Source organism: Pristis pectinata, chromosome 6 (assembly GCF_009764475.1).
Source record: "Pristis pectinata isolate sPriPec2 chromosome 6, sPriPec2.1.pri, whole genome shotgun sequence".
Classification (NCBI taxonomy): domain Eukaryota; kingdom Metazoa; phylum Chordata; class Chondrichthyes; order Rhinopristiformes; family Pristidae; genus Pristis; species Pristis pectinata.
The window spans coordinates 21,084,353-21,102,769 of NC_067410.1; the positions used below are offsets into that span (position 1 = coordinate 21,084,353).

At 38.4% G+C, this 18,417-nt stretch overlaps 1 protein-coding gene across 8 annotated transcripts in view; it reads left to right on the top strand.

Annotated features, from left to right (window-relative positions):
- fbln2 (fibulin 2) overlaps positions 1-18,417 on the top strand; it is a 176,018-nt gene that overhangs the window by 131,437 nt on the left and 26,164 nt on the right. For all 8 annotated transcript variants that reach the window (XM_052018568.1, XM_052018567.1, XM_052018569.1 and 5 more), the window contains 5 exons: positions 2,741-2,875; positions 5,245-5,382; positions 7,623-7,766; positions 7,977-8,105; positions 17,937-18,062. In XM_052018568.1, coding sequence (XP_051874528.1) covers positions 2,741-2,875; positions 5,245-5,382; positions 7,623-7,766; positions 7,977-8,105; positions 17,937-18,062 — 672 coding nt within the window. The remainder of the gene's footprint in view (positions 1-2,740; positions 2,876-5,244; positions 5,383-7,622; positions 7,767-7,976; positions 8,106-17,936; positions 18,063-18,417) is intronic.

Here is an 18,417-nt window from a genome sequence, read left to right on the forward strand (position 1 = left end):
CTTCACAAGTACCTGAGTAAAAATGAATTTCTAATATTGCTGTAACTCCAGGTTGATTAATACCAGATGAGCGTTCAGAAATGTTAACCATATGGAGAACAAGAACCAATGATTCATTATTTCGCCCATTACTAAACAGGAATCAAATGAAATTGGAACTTGAATAAGGAACTGAAACACCGTGTGTGGCTTTTGGCGATTTAAAGTTTCGGGTTTACATTTTGTGGTAGAAGCAATATTATGTGGGCTTTTACTTAGCATAGGAAAATGTTATAACTGGGTTGCCAGTGAGATGCATTAACTTCATTTGTAGGAGCTAAGAGTTTATCTGAGTTGTAGTCCATGTGGAGGAATGGCTGCAACCTCACGGTGCGGAAATCACAGTACTCTGGCCACCCATCTGGTTTTAATCAACTTGACATTGCAGCAGACTTGCAAAATTATTTTCACAAAGGAGCTGAGAAGGGGTTCATTTGCCTCTGCATTGTAAATTCTTCTCAGCCAAGTTCAACAAAAGCAAGCTACAAATATTTTTCTGTTCCTTAAATGAGAAATGCTGCAATGCAATTCCTAATTCCATGGTTGTTTTAGCTGCAGAATGAAGATTTTGTGCCCTTTTATTAGCATAGTGTTTCTATGAAGTAACTGACAGCTTTGGTTGCTTTCTTCCAAGGACAAGGTCATTTAAAAAAAACAAATTAAGCATAACAGAAAGCTCTTCTCAGAACTATACATTTGTTATCAGCCACATGGAAAACTGGCACCATCATTATTTCACAAATTACTGGACAAGAATTGAATGTTTATGATGCTTGACTGTGATTTGGAAACATGTCAACATTAACCTTTCCAGTTTTGCATACATGTGCTTCAAACAAAGGACCAGTGATTGCATGTTTATTGCCTTTCATTTTTTATTTTCTGCCTTCCTTTGTCAGACAAGCACTCATGTTTAATGTTACAACCTAATCAACAGTTCATTCTGCCCCCAAGCTCATTATCATTGTATTATCTGAAGTTGCTCTGCAAACAGCCCGAAGAGATTTTAATACCAGATGGCTGCTTACTGAGTCCATGCTGACTGATGCATTCTTCAGATTCACAAATAAATGCATTTAAAAACATTGCATTCCTTCCTTATCTATGCCAGGTTATTTTTGACTGAATCTAATAGTTAAGTTATATCAACTGCTTAAGCATACTTTCCATGTGCATGCACACAGAGGTACATGCATGTGTTCTGGGGCACAACAGGCAACGTGTGGAAGTAAAACACAACTTGGTTATATGTGCAAAAAAATTATAATATAACATCAACAGACATGGAACTCTAGACAGGCTAAAGCCTAGAAACTGGATGAGAAAATCTTTTTCTGGACTCTTTTTGGCATAAATAGCTCATAATGTCTGATTTTGGCTATGTTTTGCTATACTTTCACACATTTCTTGGTTAAGTCCTGACTGTTGGGAAATTAGACCAGTCACTTCAATTCACCCTAACACTAATGTCATTTCCCTTATTGCATCATGCGTTTGGAATAATGCCAATAAAATACTGGGTGCCTATCATGTAAATAAAGGCAGAAATTGAATGAAGCAATCACTGCTTATGATCTGAAATTCCAAAAAAACTGAATGTTGGAAATCTGAAATAAAGACAGAAAATGCCAGAAATACTCAGCAGATCAGGCAACATCTGTGGACAGAGAAACAGAGATAATGTTAAATGTTGTCTGGTCCTCTGTGGATGCTGCCTGACCTGAGTTCGAACATTCACTGTTTATATTACAGCACGAAGTTCAACATGATGGCACAACATGGTGGGCCGAAGGGTCTGTTTTGTGCTGTATGGTTCTATTGGAATACATCATGGTCAAGATATTTCTGAATCAATAGATTAATGAATTTTGACTGCTCCCCCACCTATAGAGTTTCATCTCTTATATGTTAGATAACCCAAAACATTAGGAAACAGTTTATCATTTACCAGTCAGCCAGAAATAGCAATTGCCACATTAACCCCCAGTCCATTGCCCAGATCAATTCTTTTTTAAGCCAAAGTTTCCAAAAGGTGAAATGTTTACTTCATTGTCATGGGCTTTTGGGAATCTCAGCTAGAAACTTCATGGGAGTGGCAGATCCATCCTTGCAGATGGCAATAGTTTGTACAAGTCATCTTTGGTGATTAACAGGTTTACAAGCGCTGAAAGACATTTAATACTCAAAAGAGTTATTCTGCACCGTTACATTTCAACGATGTATAAATTACTTAGTTCCATGAGACTTTGGATAATATCATTGAGATTGAGCAAGGATTCCAGGAAATTCAGTGACCATCTGTTTTCCCACACTGCAAACCAGCTCTCTCTTGAATAATTTCCATTTTGCATTTTTTTTATAGAATTCTCTTTTTCAGATTTGTGGATTCAGTAACAAAAGCAGAGAAAGCTGGAAACACTCAGCAGGTCCAGCAGTACCTGTGGGGGGAGAAACAGAATTAATACTTTGGAATAGATTTTGATGAAATATCATTTAGATGAAATTTCCAGCATTTTTCTTTCAGACTTCTAATATTTTGTTTTTGTGGGTTTGGGATACATATTTTGCACGTAATTTCAGTAAATCAACAAACACATTTCATTGGCAGGTTTCATGTTTATTTCTTATTGGTTTACATGGAAAATTTGAAAATCAGTATCTTGACAATGTGATAGTCATGTATTATAATGTTTTCCTGCAGATATTAATGAGTGTTTAACAGTCTCCCAGACATGCAAATATGGAGAAAAATGTATAAATACAATTGGCTCCTTTAGATGTCAGAAGATGATTACTTGTGGACCAGGCTTTCAACAAGTGGACGATTATTGTCAAGGTTTGATATATATATAAGAAGTACTTTGATACTTAATTTTCTTAATCTGTGACTTTACATGTTCTGTCCAAATACATATTCCCTGTGGATGGTAGCTGCATGAAATCCTGAGGCCTGGACTAAATAGTCCAGAGAATTCAAGGTTAATCCCATTAGATAATAAATTTAAATTGAATCTGAACTGAGTTTAAAATTATTATCTTATTACCATATTTACTGGGGTACCAGTAGCAGGAAGCATTAAAGGCACCAATAACTTGATTACTGCACTATCCATCACCAAGAGTAGCTTGGTGATTACTTAATTGAGCTGACCAAGACTACAATTGCTAGACTGGGCTTGCAGTATCTGGTAGTCTCTGTCTGTGATAATAATGATAGGAGTAGGCACCACACTCATTGAGCAGAACAAGTTCTATCCACACTGAGGACATTCTCCCTGGAGCAGTCTGCCACTGGCATTCTGCCAATTCAAATAAAAAGAACAAATCTATCAGCTCAAAGCTGGGTATTTCTGAGGTGATATGGGTTTTCACCACGATCTGAAATGTTATTCATATGTTTGATCTCTTATCAGCCAATTGCATGATTCCCATAAGCCCCATACTGAGACCTTCGCCATCTTACGGTCCTTTACTTTGATTCACTCCCTGGGACATCCATCAAAGGCCGAATGTAACGGGCACAGCAGAGCTTCCTGACTCTGACAATATCCCAGCTTCATCTCCAGAACCAGCCCCACGCCCAGCTGATCCATCTAAGATCACCAACAACTCTTGATGTTTCCCCAATAATGTGCTCAGTGTGTCCTCTCCACAAAAAGCAAAATAAATCCAATGCAGATGAATATTGCCCTGTCAAACAAATCCCAGTAATCAGCTACATTATGGAACCTTGTCAAAAAGGACAAAGCAGGAGATTCTCTGGGACCTGAAAACTTATGGGGCATTATGAAAATATGAGATACAAACAGAGATGCTCAGTGGGACAGGCACCATCTGTGGAGGGAGGAATTGAGTTAACATTTCAGGTTGAGGACTTCCCATCATTTATGTAAAGATGATTCTGACGATTGTAGGCCATCTTGCTCAGGAGGGGAATAGCTCTAGACTGTAGAGAAATTTTTTGTACTTAGCTGAAAGTCCTCTTTCTTCTCCTAGCCAGTTAGCAGCTTGAATGTTAGTGCCTGTCAAATTCTGAATTAAGAATTTGAGAGCCTGCATCAGTCTGGTGGGAGAATCTTCCCAGTGCACGATCTAAGCAGAATTTCAGTGGGGCCATATTAACTTTCACAGGATCCTGATTGGCATGTATGCCTGAGCCTTGTGGATGTTTCAGCTGATGGTTTTATCAGTGGTGATAAAACCATGAATTGTTGGGAATGGGGCTGCTTAATTTTTAACTGCTTCCTGCTTCATTTCTGCTCCACAGGCGAAGTTAAAATTATTCCCATGTGATAACAAGGTTTGGCTAATTTCCAGGGTTTGTCCCCTTGGTAACCTAGGACTGATAGAATGGTGGACACTTTAACTTTATTGAAGTTAACTGTAAAAATAAGTGTAGCTATGTATGAGACTTTTAGCCTTGAATCATGCAGAAACATTCTGTTCTATGCCATCAAGCAGCATATAATTTTTAATGCAGCAGTGAAACTGTTGCTGAGTATTAAATTCTCTGGTTTGGTCACCTACATTCCATACTGTATAATCAATAGTCAGCCAGAAGCTTACTTAATGATTTTACTTAAGCTTGTATCCCAATTCTACTTGTAGTAATTACTCTAGCAGGATGCCCTGCAGTCACATTTACTTTCAAAATAGGGTGCTTACTCCCCCTTGTGGTTGGATGGCCTAACTACAAAACCAACTGATAATTGACAAAACTGGAATAGGATTAGATCACTGTTCCATGGGGAAGGGGTGCGGGCAGGGGTAGTGGTCACTATAATTACTGATCGTCCCAAAAATATACCATTAAGAAATGTCACCCATGAACTGGCCAATTTGATTGCTATGCATAAAAACGTACAGTTTCCTATATATGCTGGATGTAGAAATGTATAGTAGAGAAAATATCAAATAGCTAACATAGATTGCCTACTAATATTCATGACAGTAAATAAACTCAGACAGAAGAACTTTTAGCTGTAAAAATCCATCACGATTTGGTGCTTTTGCTTAAGAAAAAAAATTATTTCTGTGCTACTTTCAGTGATTGTGTGTCTGAGTAAGGACATACTCTGATAGGACTGAGTAATTCTTCAGCTTTTATCCCTCTGCCTGATGAATTAGATAACATGGCACTGCTTCTCTTCGTGATCAGCACGGTGCAGAGCAGTGAATGCTGACGCTCTCTTTTTCCATTTTCAGATATCAATGAATGTGAGCAAGGCAATCACAACTGCGCAGTAAATTATGAATGTCAGAACACTCCAGGGTCATTCCGTTGTCTTCCAAAAGTGCATTGCTCTGAGGGATTTCTGCAGGACCCACAAGGCAACTGCCATGGTAATTGACTTTCTGACAACAGCTTTTAAAAGGAATATTATGAAGAAACATGATTAATTAAAAATTGAATCTTGTTTAATATATTAGGGCTTTGAAAATTCAAATAGTTCTGTCAGCTTAAATCCCTGAGCTGCAGCTCTGTTCTGTTAACCCTCTGTGTGCAACTTTTGATGCTCTGCCTTCTTAAAAATTGAATTGGGAAAATATGCTGAAGCAGGACAGAGGAGAACTGTCCATTCTCATGACTTCATAGGACTCTTTATCATTTCATATTTTTAACCTGGTGAATAAATGTTTCTGGAATCCTTTCTTGCAGAATATTAGCTCATCTTATGTCTTAATTCTAATCTAATTTGAAGTTCAATATTCTTTAAATGTAATGAAAAGGTTACAAGCAGCTCCACCATTTTTCCCACGATTAGAGTGTCTAAATCATCCTATTTTAAAAAAAATATTTTTCAAAACTGATATATTGTGATTGGGAAACAAATTCCTCAAAGCAATAAACTGCTGAAATAGTATGGCATCTTACTGAGGCTTAGAGCTCTGGAAATTGACAAATGTAACAGAAGAGGAGGCATAAGTTCATGAGAAGGCTGCAATAATCAGAATAAATAAAAGCCTTTGTAGCTGATTTGTAAAGCTAGTTTGATGATGGAGGATTTTGCTGCTGTGTTTGGGTGGATGATTCCTATTAATACCACACCATTATTTTGTTCCATGCTTGCCATGAAATGTGTGCATTAATTTCAGAAAAATTATGAAATCTTAAAACCTTAAAACAAATTCTGAAATTATCTATGTTTAGATCATAGGGAATAATATTACTATTATTAATGAAAGGAAATCTGTTGAGTTCATCATTGAGATCTAGTCAAATTCTGAGCAATGTTAAGCATATTTTCATTTCACACTGTGGTGAGGTTGGGAGGGTGGGCTAGCAACAGATAATGTTTGCATTCAGCATGTGTTAATTTAGAGGGAAGCACCTTGGATTTGGTTCGGCTATTCAAGGTGCAGAAAATGCTGCAGCTTTGAAGAGAGGCTGTGACGTCTAATTTCCACTGCCTGGCTGGCTTAATATCAGTCCATACTCTGATGCATAAAGTAGGAACCAATTGTTGATCCGTTGCAAGTATCAATTTAACTAAATTCTGCTGAAAAAATCCAGAGTAATTGTTCATGCAGAGTTCTGAGAGCTTTGACATGTTTTCCAGGCAGTTTCTGCATCATAACTTTCCCTTAGGATCAGTTGGTGTTTGTGGAGAAAAAAACTGGATTTGGACAAATATTTGTCATTAATTGCATGCTAATATTTATGAGTTAACTGCATTGCAGGTGATGCTGCATTATGTCTTTGATTCATGCAGTGAGCTTTTTAACATCAGAGGTGCACATGCATGATCGCAGCTGGATACTACCACATTAAATAGCAGGCAGACCATAGAATAACCCACAAATTCTATCCATTTGTATAACTTTTCTAGAATAATAATAGTAACTAATATGAAATATGTCCATTCTATTGCATAGATTAAATCTACACTTCCAAAAATAATTAAAACACTTGGAGAAAACTTAATTGTCAGTGGGCCAAGAAGTTCTACTGGGTGGCGCAACATTTAAGTGTACCACATTATGTCAGGTCTGAAAACTACGTATTTTTTGTAATGAATAGAAGAGTGTAAATACTAGAGTAAAGGTCTTAGTATTAAGCATACAAAGGCTGTCCTATTGGCATAATGCCTTGGACGTCATACGCAATAGAATTTTGTTCTGGCAGATCCTTGCACAAAAATTATGTGTTGGCTTGCCATGCATTGCCTATGGATTTTAAGCCATAATGTCTTGTATTGCATGCCCTGCTTTGAGCATAATACTTGTAGTGCAGTTGTAGACTTTGATTGCTTCCATATAAGCATTCGCGCACAATGATAAATTATGTTACATAACATAAAGTGCTGAAATCAAAATAAAATACTTAATTATAAAATCATAACAGAGGAGGCACCAAATACCCATGCAGATTGCAATTTTTAAGAAAAGCAGGACTAATAATTGCTGTTAGAAAGGTGTTATAATAAAATCACTTTTACAACAGTCAGTATCTGAACATTTATTGAGAGCCTTTGCTCAACCTTTCACTAAACAATTTAAAGGTTAACGAACTGATATTAGTATTTGAGGGGTAAGTATTTTAGGACAAAAAGATTAATTGTTTTTATGAATTTTCATTACAGACATTAATGAATGCACTACATTAACTCAGGCTTGCAAGCCGGGGTTCAATTGCATTAACAACGTTGGGTCTTACACCTGTCAAAGAAATTTCATCACTTGTGGAAGGGGATATCATGCTAGTACTGATGGTTCTCAATGCATTGGTAAGAAAATTTTATAACACCATGAATCTAAACAGCTGCAATTCTCATTTTACACTTTAGAAATATAAAAATCTTTTCTAACACCTCTGAAATGTGTAGACAAACTGCTTTAAAAATTTGAACACACATTTTACTGCTGGTCTGGGGGTGGGCGGGGGAGGCAATTAGTCTTTCCACTTTAGTGAACCCTATAATCCTTTGTTTGCACAGACATTGATGAATGTCAGAGCGGAGTGCATCGCTGTGGTGAAGGACAAGTCTGTCAGAACATACCTGGGAGCTATCGCTGTGATTGTAAAAGTGGCTATCAGTACAATTCCCTGAGCAGAACATGCACTGGTATGTAAAATGTCTTTGTTAACATTCCAGATTTTTTTTTAACAATTACAAATGTATGAAGAAAGAAGAAAGATAGTTCAATTTTCATAATACAATGCATGAATTTGACACATTCTAGTTAAAAATGACAATTTTTTTTTCCTATTGTTGAGCAAACTTCCACATACCCCACATCTGAAGCCTGCAATTAGGAATCAGAAATTGCAGGAGATATTTCTGCAAGAAGATAAAAGGAACATTGCAGGTTCTGTTGTTGGCCTTGTCTTGGCAGAGTGCCAGCACTGCAGTGTAAGATGGTAGGGAAAACTCTTAATAACAGAAGGCTTGAGCGGTTTGGCCAGTTTGAGTGCTGCACCAGCTTTTGCATAAACTGTTCAATGGATGCTGATGGCCTATTCATAATAGAGCACAGAAAATAGCTGCTTTGATGTTGACACTATGATGCAGCATTTTAGCACTGTGATGCAATAACTTGGCTCTGTGCTGAGACATGGAAGAATAATTGAGCTTCAGTAACGTGAATCAATTCGATGAATTATCCGAACTGACAGAGGTACCTGTAGCTGAGATGATGGATGGGTAGTGATGTATTTCATCCCAGATTCTATTGTTTCCATCTTACCAGTGCAACGTGTTTTCCTCTCCCAGTTTCCCCTCCTAGTCATCCCCTCCTAGCATTGTGGTTATCAATTGTTATTTAAGAGGTGTTTTAGAATTCAATTCATTGCCAATCACAATCCAGTTATAAACCAATGCAAGTGGACAGCCATTTAAAATACAGAAAATTGTTTTAAGAATATACTTCAATATTTTTAAGAGTGATTCACTGGTTAATTAAGTTTGATTAATTGAGCTAAAATTAGATTTAGTATAAAGAAAAGTACTTAATGCCAAATCACCTCCTTTGAAGTAACTTGCATTTAAGTGGTGGAAAACAAGCTTTTAAAAATATACAAATTCATGTTCAAGTTCCATTGTGGCACAGCAGCCAGTTCAAAAAACATTCAAAACCTTTCAAAATGTGCCTATTATATCTATTGTATCCTAACGAATTTTGGAGACACCTTAGATACCTGCAAATGAGCAGAATTATTGGAAACTCCCACTGTTGATTAATTGACCCTGGCAGTGTCATGCAGTATAGTCTGCCATAGAGTTAATGATCATTGTGATTCATACCGTACAATTTTGCCTTCAGAAAGGCCTTCTGGAAAGTAATGCCTTTAGTCAACAGCTAATACAACTTGAAGAAGCAGCAGAAGACAACTGACTGCTGGTTGTTAAACACATCCGTGCCGATTCTATTAGATAGACTTCCCTTTCTGACTGCTGTATCTGATCACTGCATGAATTGTCCTGTCTGCTTCTTATCCTTTTCCACCACTAAGTCTCAGTTGCTTGGGAGCTCCCTGTTCTCATCAATGAATTCACCACTTACTCAAAGGCAATCCCAATTTTCCCCAAGGGCTACATCAGTATGCAAAAAAATTCTTAGTGGCGCAAAACTCATCTGTTTGTGCCTGTTGCTTCTCAGCATGCACTTCCCCTTGGTGACTGTATGCAAATTTGAGCTTTGAATCCTAGTCATGTGTGATATCTGTTTACAACCACTCAGTAAACCTGGCTAAACTGGAAGAGACAGCCTTTTCGGTTTGGCAAGCAGGGCCTTCATGGAAGATATCTGACCATCCTTGCAGAATGCAAAGAATGATTTTGGGGCCTATTGCAAAGTGCTCCAAACAAATATTCCTGGAATGGCCACATACTTCATGAAAACTCTACTATCCAGTTAACCGACCCTCTGACATACTGCATACGCTGCTAATAAACTCCTTACACTGCTTTTCAGAGTATTGTATTCTTTGTGTTTCCTCCAGCTTGCAGCAGTGCTTGGTGCCTTCAATGTCATTCTTTTAACTGCAGGATCTGCACCCCCCCAGAATGATCAGTCAGTAATAACTTCTGATGCGTATTACTTCCAACTGCTCACGATGCTTTGTGTCATACTCATTGCAATCCCCTCGTCCACATTATCTGTCTTTCTTGAGTTATATGCCGTTGGTCATGAGTTAGGGTCAGCAGTTCGGATACATTTCGTTCCATCAAGAAAAGAAAGAGTTTAAAGCAATCTTTTGAGCACCAGGCTCCATACTGATCAAAGGGGTGGCAGGAAGTTTACATATTATGGGCACAGACAATTAATAATGACTACAACAGGAAGGTTGCTTTGACTTCTAATTCAAAAAAGGGAAAGCAGGCTGAAATTTGACATTTCATGTCCTGTAAAGAGGATGCAAAAATTGAAAGTCAGATTTGGTTTTCAAGAGATAAAGTAAAACTCGAGTATTTGCATCCTCTCTTTCATTACAGACGCATGCAATACTTCATCTGTACCTGTAATGAAAGAGAGAATGACATAATTCAAGATCAAAGATTTTGGTGTTCATAAGGAGAGCAGAAATAGGAGAGGAGTATGTTTTTCAGCCCTTATGCCTGCTTGTCCATTAACATATTGCAACTTGTCCCAAGCACATTTCTCTTGACTCCCCTTATATACAAAAATCTGCCAATCTCTATTTTGAATATATTCAGAGACTGAGCCTCCAAAGCCCCTCTGGGCAGAGTATTCTAAAGATTCACTCCCCTCTGGGTGAAGAGATTTCTTCCCAAATCAATCCTGAATGATTGGTCTTGCTTTGAGACCATGATTTGAGACACCCCAGCCAGAGGAAATAACATCCTCGCATCTTACCTGTCAAGTCCCATATGCTTCAATAAGATCACCTCTCATTCTTCAAAACACGAGAGAATATTAGCCTACTCTGCTTAATCACTCCTCATTGGTCATCGGGTCCTAGAGATATATTGGCTTTCAATTCAATTAATCCTGCCAATACTACTTCTTACTAATGCTAATTTGTTTTAGCTGCTAATTCACTCCAGAGCTGCTGTTCTGCACTATTTTCAGGGAGGTTTCCATGCCTTCATTCATGAAGAGAGACACAAATTATTTGATTAATTGCTCTGCAATTTCCTTATCCCCCTTATATAATTTCTCCTTTCCCAGCCTGTAAGTGAGCAGCAATAATGTTAGCTGAATTTTCTTCTTTAAATATCGACAGGAGCTTTTAGAATTTTTTTTTGCTAGGAATTATTCATACAATCTATGTTCCCTTTCCTCACCAATGTCTTGATGCTCCTTTGCTGAGGTCTGAAATTTTCCCAATTCTCAGGCTCACCGCTCTTATCCTTTACCCTCATGATATCTTCAACTTCTCTTGTCAACCTCACCTGAACCACTTTTCTTGTTGAGTTCTTGTGCCTTAAAGGGAAATATATTCTTCATAAACTATATGGTCTTATGTTTTGGCCATTGCTTCTTTATTGTAATATCTTATAAAATAGTTTCCCAATCTACCATAGCCAAGCACAAGTCATTCCTTTGCAGTTTGCTTTGGTCAGATTGAACTACATTACTTTCAATGTTGGGATTAAATTCATGATCATTTTCCCTAAAGGCCCCTTAACTACCAGGTGTGTTCTTGTCACATCCTAGGAGCACTTTTTTTTAACATTTCACACTTCAAGTCTGCGGATTCTTTCCATCAGCATTAACAAATGGAAAACCTTGAGGCTGGACTAGTGCATTTGGCAAAACTGGCCATGTCAAAATTCCTGCCCCCAAGTTCTTTATCAGGACCCCAGTGGCACCCCAGAGAAACAGGGCAAGTTGTGAGACATCTCGTGTGGTGTCTTGTGGCACTCCATGTGGCAAATCAGTAGATCTCCATGATAATTTAGGACTGTTGATTATATGTGACGTTTTTTCTAAGCTGATAGTTTGTGAGTGAAGGATTGCCTGCAGTTGAGGAATAACCTTGTAAAAGGAATTGCCTGTAAATTGCTTAGGAATTTTGAGAGAATGGAATGGAAGTCAGCATAAGAAGCAAATGTAAAATGAAATGTTGGAAATACTCAGCAGAACAGACAACATTTGTGGAGGGAGAAATAAAGTAAATGTCACAGGTGGATGAAATCGGCCAGTTCTGATTGACCCAAAAAGTTAACCCTGTCTCGCTCTCCACTGATCGTGTCTGAGGCTGCTGAGTATTTGTAGCACTTTATGTTTTATTTCAGATTCTGAGCATCTGCAGGATTTTCTTAAGAAAACTATATATCTTGTAGTGCCTTGTAGGAAGCCAGAGCTTCCCCTTACCTTGTTTGGCTGTCTTTCTCTCCTGTTGAGAAGCAGGACGTAGAACGGTGGAATTGGTAGGATTGAATAATCACTTTCAAGACCTCTCAGCTGGTTTTATTCTCTGTTTCTATTCCAAAGGAGGTCTTTTTGCTTTGTACAATATCCTTCAGGAGAACTTCCACACAAACATAGTTTAAGACTGGGTGCTATGTGTCCGCAGCAGTCTGATAGGTTGTCTATGCATCTAGTCTTAGAGATCAGTGTGATGGCGATATTAATCAGTACATCTGATGGTGCCTTCCCATTGTTTGAAGCCAACACAAACATTTATCATTCAGCCCCAAATAATGGGCTCGTGAAGTAAAGCAATCACAAAACCTGAATTATACAAAGAAGAGACAGAAGGATGAATGTTCAACCAGATGAATTTCCATATCGTTACGCTCTTGATGTAGCCCAACTCCAGTGGAATATCAAGGATGACATTTCACCTTGATTTCACGCACGGTAGAATATGCTGCTGGGGGATGTGTAAACTTAAGTCTATAAACTTCAACTACTTCACCTGTGGTGTAGTGTTCGCATTGCAGAACATTGGGTTGAGTTGAGCTGGAAGCAGCTTGCTATCACACTGCCCATCCTCCTACATTTAGCTGAGCTGGATGAGGAGGGCAGATGAGGCATCCGCAGTGAGGCCTTGGTGGTGAGTGGGTCTTAGCTGATGCATCTCTGAGTCTGGAGCACCCCGAAAGCCTTAGTCCAGAGGGAAAGTTGAGGAGTGGAAGCGGGAAGACGAGTTTTAATGTTTTTTTAAATTCTAAAATCATTTGAGTTGCTGTAAATTGTTAAATTTATAATAATTTATAGGTGAGACCCCCCCCGCCCCCCCACACCCCCCCCCCCCCCAACCCCCTGTGTTACAGACTGTTCAAGTAATGAAAGTTCACCCTTATGGAATTTGCAAATCACTACTCAAAAATTTGAGATTCAGAATAAAATTTTCTCTTGCAGAATTTATGTGGAATAAAAAGTAAATAAGTACAAGATTTATTTTTTTCAACTTGTATTTCTTGATATGTGTGCAGACGGAATATTCCAATATGGACCGTTTTCCAGGAATGAAACCCCCTGTAACTTTGGGGGGGGGGGGTCACCTATATTTGAGCAAAACATGGAAACATTCAGCAATAACTGAAGAACCAAAAGCAAAATATAAAAATATTTAATATGTTTCTCTTTCTACAGATGCTGCCTGATTTGCTGTTTCCAGTAGTTTTTGTTTTTATATAAAAAATAAATAACTTACCCATTTTTCCTAATCTTTAAAACAAGAATCCCTCATGAAATGCAGTTGTTTGCTCGGTCTGAATAGTGTAGAACTGGGAGAGCTGGATTTCCAATTATAAAGCTGGGGTATCCCACCATTACAAGTTTCCTCCATTAGACTGCACATTGAGTTCATGGATGGAACAGAGAGACAACTGGACTTAACTTGCATTAGAGCAGCTGAATAGAACCAGCACAGTTTAGCCCATTATCTTTTGGACTGCATTTTGCATTTGGCCATCAGTGACCGGTTGTCACCAATGACTATCCCTCTTTTGCTTCTTTTTCCTTGTTTTAATAAGACCATAAGACATAGGAGCAGAATTAGGCCATTCAGCCCCTTGAATCTTCTCCGCCATTCAAACATAGCTGATTTATTTTTCCCTCTCAACCCTATTCTCCTGCCTTCTCCCTGTAACCTTTGACACGTTTACTATCCTATCCTAACCTGCCAACCTCCGCTTTAAATATACCCAACGACTTGGGTCATTGATGACCTCCACAGCTGTCTGTGGCAATGAATTCCACAGATTCACCACCCTGGCTATAGAAATTCCTCTTCATCTCTGTTCTAAAGGGACATCCTTCTATTCTGAGGCTGTGCCCTCTGGTCCCAGAATGTCCCATTACTGGAAACGTCTAGTCTATCCAGGCCTTTAAATGTTCAGTAGGTTTCAGTGACATTCCCCCCATCCTTCTAAACTCCAGTGAGTACAGACCCAGAGCCATCAAATGCTCCTCTTACATCAACCCTTTCATCACCAGGATAATTCTTGTAAACCTCCTCTGGACCCTCTCCAAAGCCAGCACATCTTTCCTTAGATATGGGGCCCATGCTAAGTTGTTTTCAGATCTTTAAATATCTCTTGGAAGAGGCAGAAAAATATTGCAAAAGGTTTTTTTTTCAGTAGCTAGCACTGTAGAAAGGTCAAAATTGACTCTGTAACAATATGATTTTCATCAGCATCTATGAATTGTGATTGTGATTCCTGCCTACAATTCTGTTTTGCCAAGTGCAGATTGTTTGATTGGACAACTTTTAGCTCCATTTATCCATGTGTAGATTTGGGTAAACAGCCAACAGGACCAATGTGCCAGTTTTATACTTATCCAGTGTTTCAGATTCATGGTGGTAGATACCTTGTGCTAACAGTAAAAGAAATTCTGGCACTCGCTGTTAACAGCTGGTAGAAATATGTTCTAAATCTGGAAGCAATACTGCCTTGGAGCATTGATGTGACAATGTTTTTAAAGAATAGCATATTGGATTACTTATTTCAATACTTTCAATAGATTATTCTTCAAATGTTCACATTAATGGTTACAGACCCAACTATGCCAAATGGCATAAAACTCTTATGACATTACAATGATACTTTGCCTGGGCACTAGCGAGTCACGCCGAGCACAAGGGAAGATGTCTGTCATTATCGGAGGCCTGTCATTTCAGTCCTAGAGATGTTCACTGTCACTTGTCCTGAGTATTATTCGCACTATTTTGTTAATAAAATGGTTGGTGTCTGCATGGAAAAAGACCTGGGCATCATAGAGGTTTGGCTTAGTAAAGAGCAAGTAACAGTCACATCATACAGGTGCCAGGCAAACACTATCTCTGACAGAAAAGGGACTAACCATATCCTCTTAACATTCAACTGCTTTATCACAACCATTCCCAATCTCCCCACCCTTCTCACCCACCAACATGCTGGAAGTCATCCTTGACCAAAAACGACATGATCAGTGGCTGGGTGTCCTGCTGTAAGTAATTTCTCTCCTAACACCCCCAATGCATTTCCACCCCCTACAAGGCATATATCAGAGTCTGATGAAATACTTGCCACTTGTTACAACGAGAGCAGCGCCAACAACACACAAGCTTGATATCATCCAGAGACAAAGTAGACATAATCCACCACTGAGAACATTCCTTCCCTCCACCCAGGCACACTGGGTCTGAAATGTGTACTAGCTACAGGGTCCATTGCAACTTCAGGGTTTCTGCAACATCACCTTCCAAATCTGCAACTTCTCCAGCACAGAGGAGAAGCAGGGGCATACGAATGCTATTACCTGCAAGTTGGCTTCCATTCTCACTTGCAAACTTAGTGTGGACCCTTTATCTTCACTGCGTCAAATTCCAACCTAATGGCACCCCGTGTGAGATCTTTTAACCCCGAGTCTGCAGCAGTTCAAGTTGGCAGTTCATCACCTCCTTCTCGTGCTCAGTTAGGGATGAGTAATAAATGCTGGCCTCATTGAAGATGCCCACATCCCACAAAAAACTATGGAATGTCAGACCTGTATACAGTTTTATTTAAAGAAAGCTATTCAACAGTGTACAGAATCATAATTGCTTTATGTAATGATTAGCACTTATTATACTGTTATAGATGACAGAATTTTACAAATTCTGAAAGACCTTCCATAATTCCTAGGTAAAACTATTGAAATATAAGTTGGGTGCAAATTTTGTATAAATACTTTCACTGCAGAACAATATTCTTTGGTTCTTTTGTTGCATTTACTCATTAGAAAGTGTGCTATGAATGTAAAAAGCAACCAACCGAAAAGAATCAGTAGAAAATGCTTGACATTGCTTCTGCCATTGGAACAGAGAACTGGAAATAAAGTAGCTGCCAAAAGTGTAGGAGTATCACTTACACTGCACAAATGATTTCTCCTCAATTAATTTTCTACGAGTCCTCTCATGATGTAGGTTATACCTAAGTTAGATATAAAACAAAATCAAAAATGCTGGAAGAACTCAACCAGTCAAGCAGCATCTGGAGAATGGCGGTTGGGGTCAGGAGAGCAGACCAAGGAATCATGAAGTGAGGCATCCCTGCAAAATGCAGAAAGGAGAAGATATGACTAGTGATGGGATCAGGTCGGTGCTGGGCAGAAATTGCAACGGAATTTGTTGCAGGCCACATTAATTCTCAATCGCACTCCCATACCGATCTGTCTGCTGCCTCCTCCAGTGCCATAGTGAGGCCCAATGTAAACAAGAAGAACAATATCTTATCTCCCGTCCGGGCACTTAACAACCTTCTGGAATGAACATTGAATTTTAAGGCTTCAGGTAAACTGTTCTCCCATTGTTTCCCATTATCACACACATATCCCTTTCTTATAAATGCCTTGCCCAAGGTCAGTACTCATATTTGTTATCACCTGATTGGCCTTAACCTATTTCCTTTTGTCTAACACCTCATTCCTCCCCCAGCTCTGCTTTGAAAACTGTAAATCCTCCACTCCTTCCGTCACTTCTGTGGAAGGGTCTCTGACCCAAAACATTAACTGGTTTCTTTTTCCACAGATGCTGCTTGACTGGCTGAGTTCTTCCAGCATTTCAGTTTTTGTTTCAGATTCCAGCATCTGCAGTTTTATTTGTTTTCCAGTAGTGATATACTCTCAGCCCTTGATCCTTTAACCTTCAATTATTTTTTTATATAATGTGTAACTCCAGTATAAAGTTCTCCATATTCTATTCAGTGTGATTCACCCAAAGCATGGAGCCAATCTGTCACTTGTGTTTCAAACCATTAGATCCTGTTAGATATATAACCACATACATCATCGAACTGTACAATTCGTGTGAATTTACACCTTGCCCTATTTACATAGCATGGTAACTATTAGAAGTGAAATTATTCTTGTGAATTGTTAAATGGTTGCTCTTTCTATTGAAATACATTTTTTTTTACCTATGAGACGTGACTTTAATGTGAAATATGTTTTGAACAACATAGTTTTAGTGATTGTTGTCTTGATGTGGACTTTGTAGAAGAGATGATCAATACCACACAAAGGTTAACAAACTGCTGTTTTCTTATTTTTGGTTGTACATGAACAATTGCAGTCATTTGTACTTGATATTTGCTCACAAATTACTTTTCTGCTTGTAATTATTTTCACAAATGAGAACAGTGGCACCCTTATTTTTGGGTTGAATTCAAAAACAGGTTTAATGCAAGGCACAGGAGAAGATAAATAATACATTATTGATGGCAATGTAACATGTTCTTACCAAATGAGTGTTTGTCTGTTCCCCCTGTCTCTGATTTCTTTTTTATTACCATCTGTGTAACAGCTAAAATGCTTAATGTACCTTAAAGGGCATAGACATTTAATCTTAATGTCGCCAACTTTGCTGAATCCAGATGGATTCAAGTTTCCTGGAGAATTCGATGCTGGGGCTAGAAATGAATAATGAAAGACATCTTTATTGGACTGGATTGGTTAATTTCTGCTTTTACAGTATCTCATTTTTTTCTCTGTCATTGAATCTTGCTTGCTTCTGGCAGATGTTAATGAATGTTGGCGCTATCCTGGTCGACTCTGTGCACATACTTGTGAGAATACCCCAGGGTCTTATTACTGCACCTGCAGCACTGGATTCAAACTAGCTCTTGATGGCAAGAACTGTGAAGGTATTTTAATCACAATGTCGGTGCATGATATTAGCAACAACTATAAAACATAAGTTAGCTTGAGCATGTAAACATACCGTTTTAAAATATAATTGACAAATATATTTAATGTACAGTATGAAAAACACAGTTTAAAATTGTCATTAATAAAATTGCATCCTACAGAAGATGTACTTTTAATACCCCATTGCTTAATAGTATTATATAATCTTTCATCAACAATTCAATTTCCAAGTACACATGGAAGCCTATCTCTTCCCGGTTAGGAAGTCCCTAATGATCACACCAATTAATAGATGCTTAGGGGTTTCTCAACTCTATATGAAACATCTGCAGCAGCGTTTAAGGAACTTGA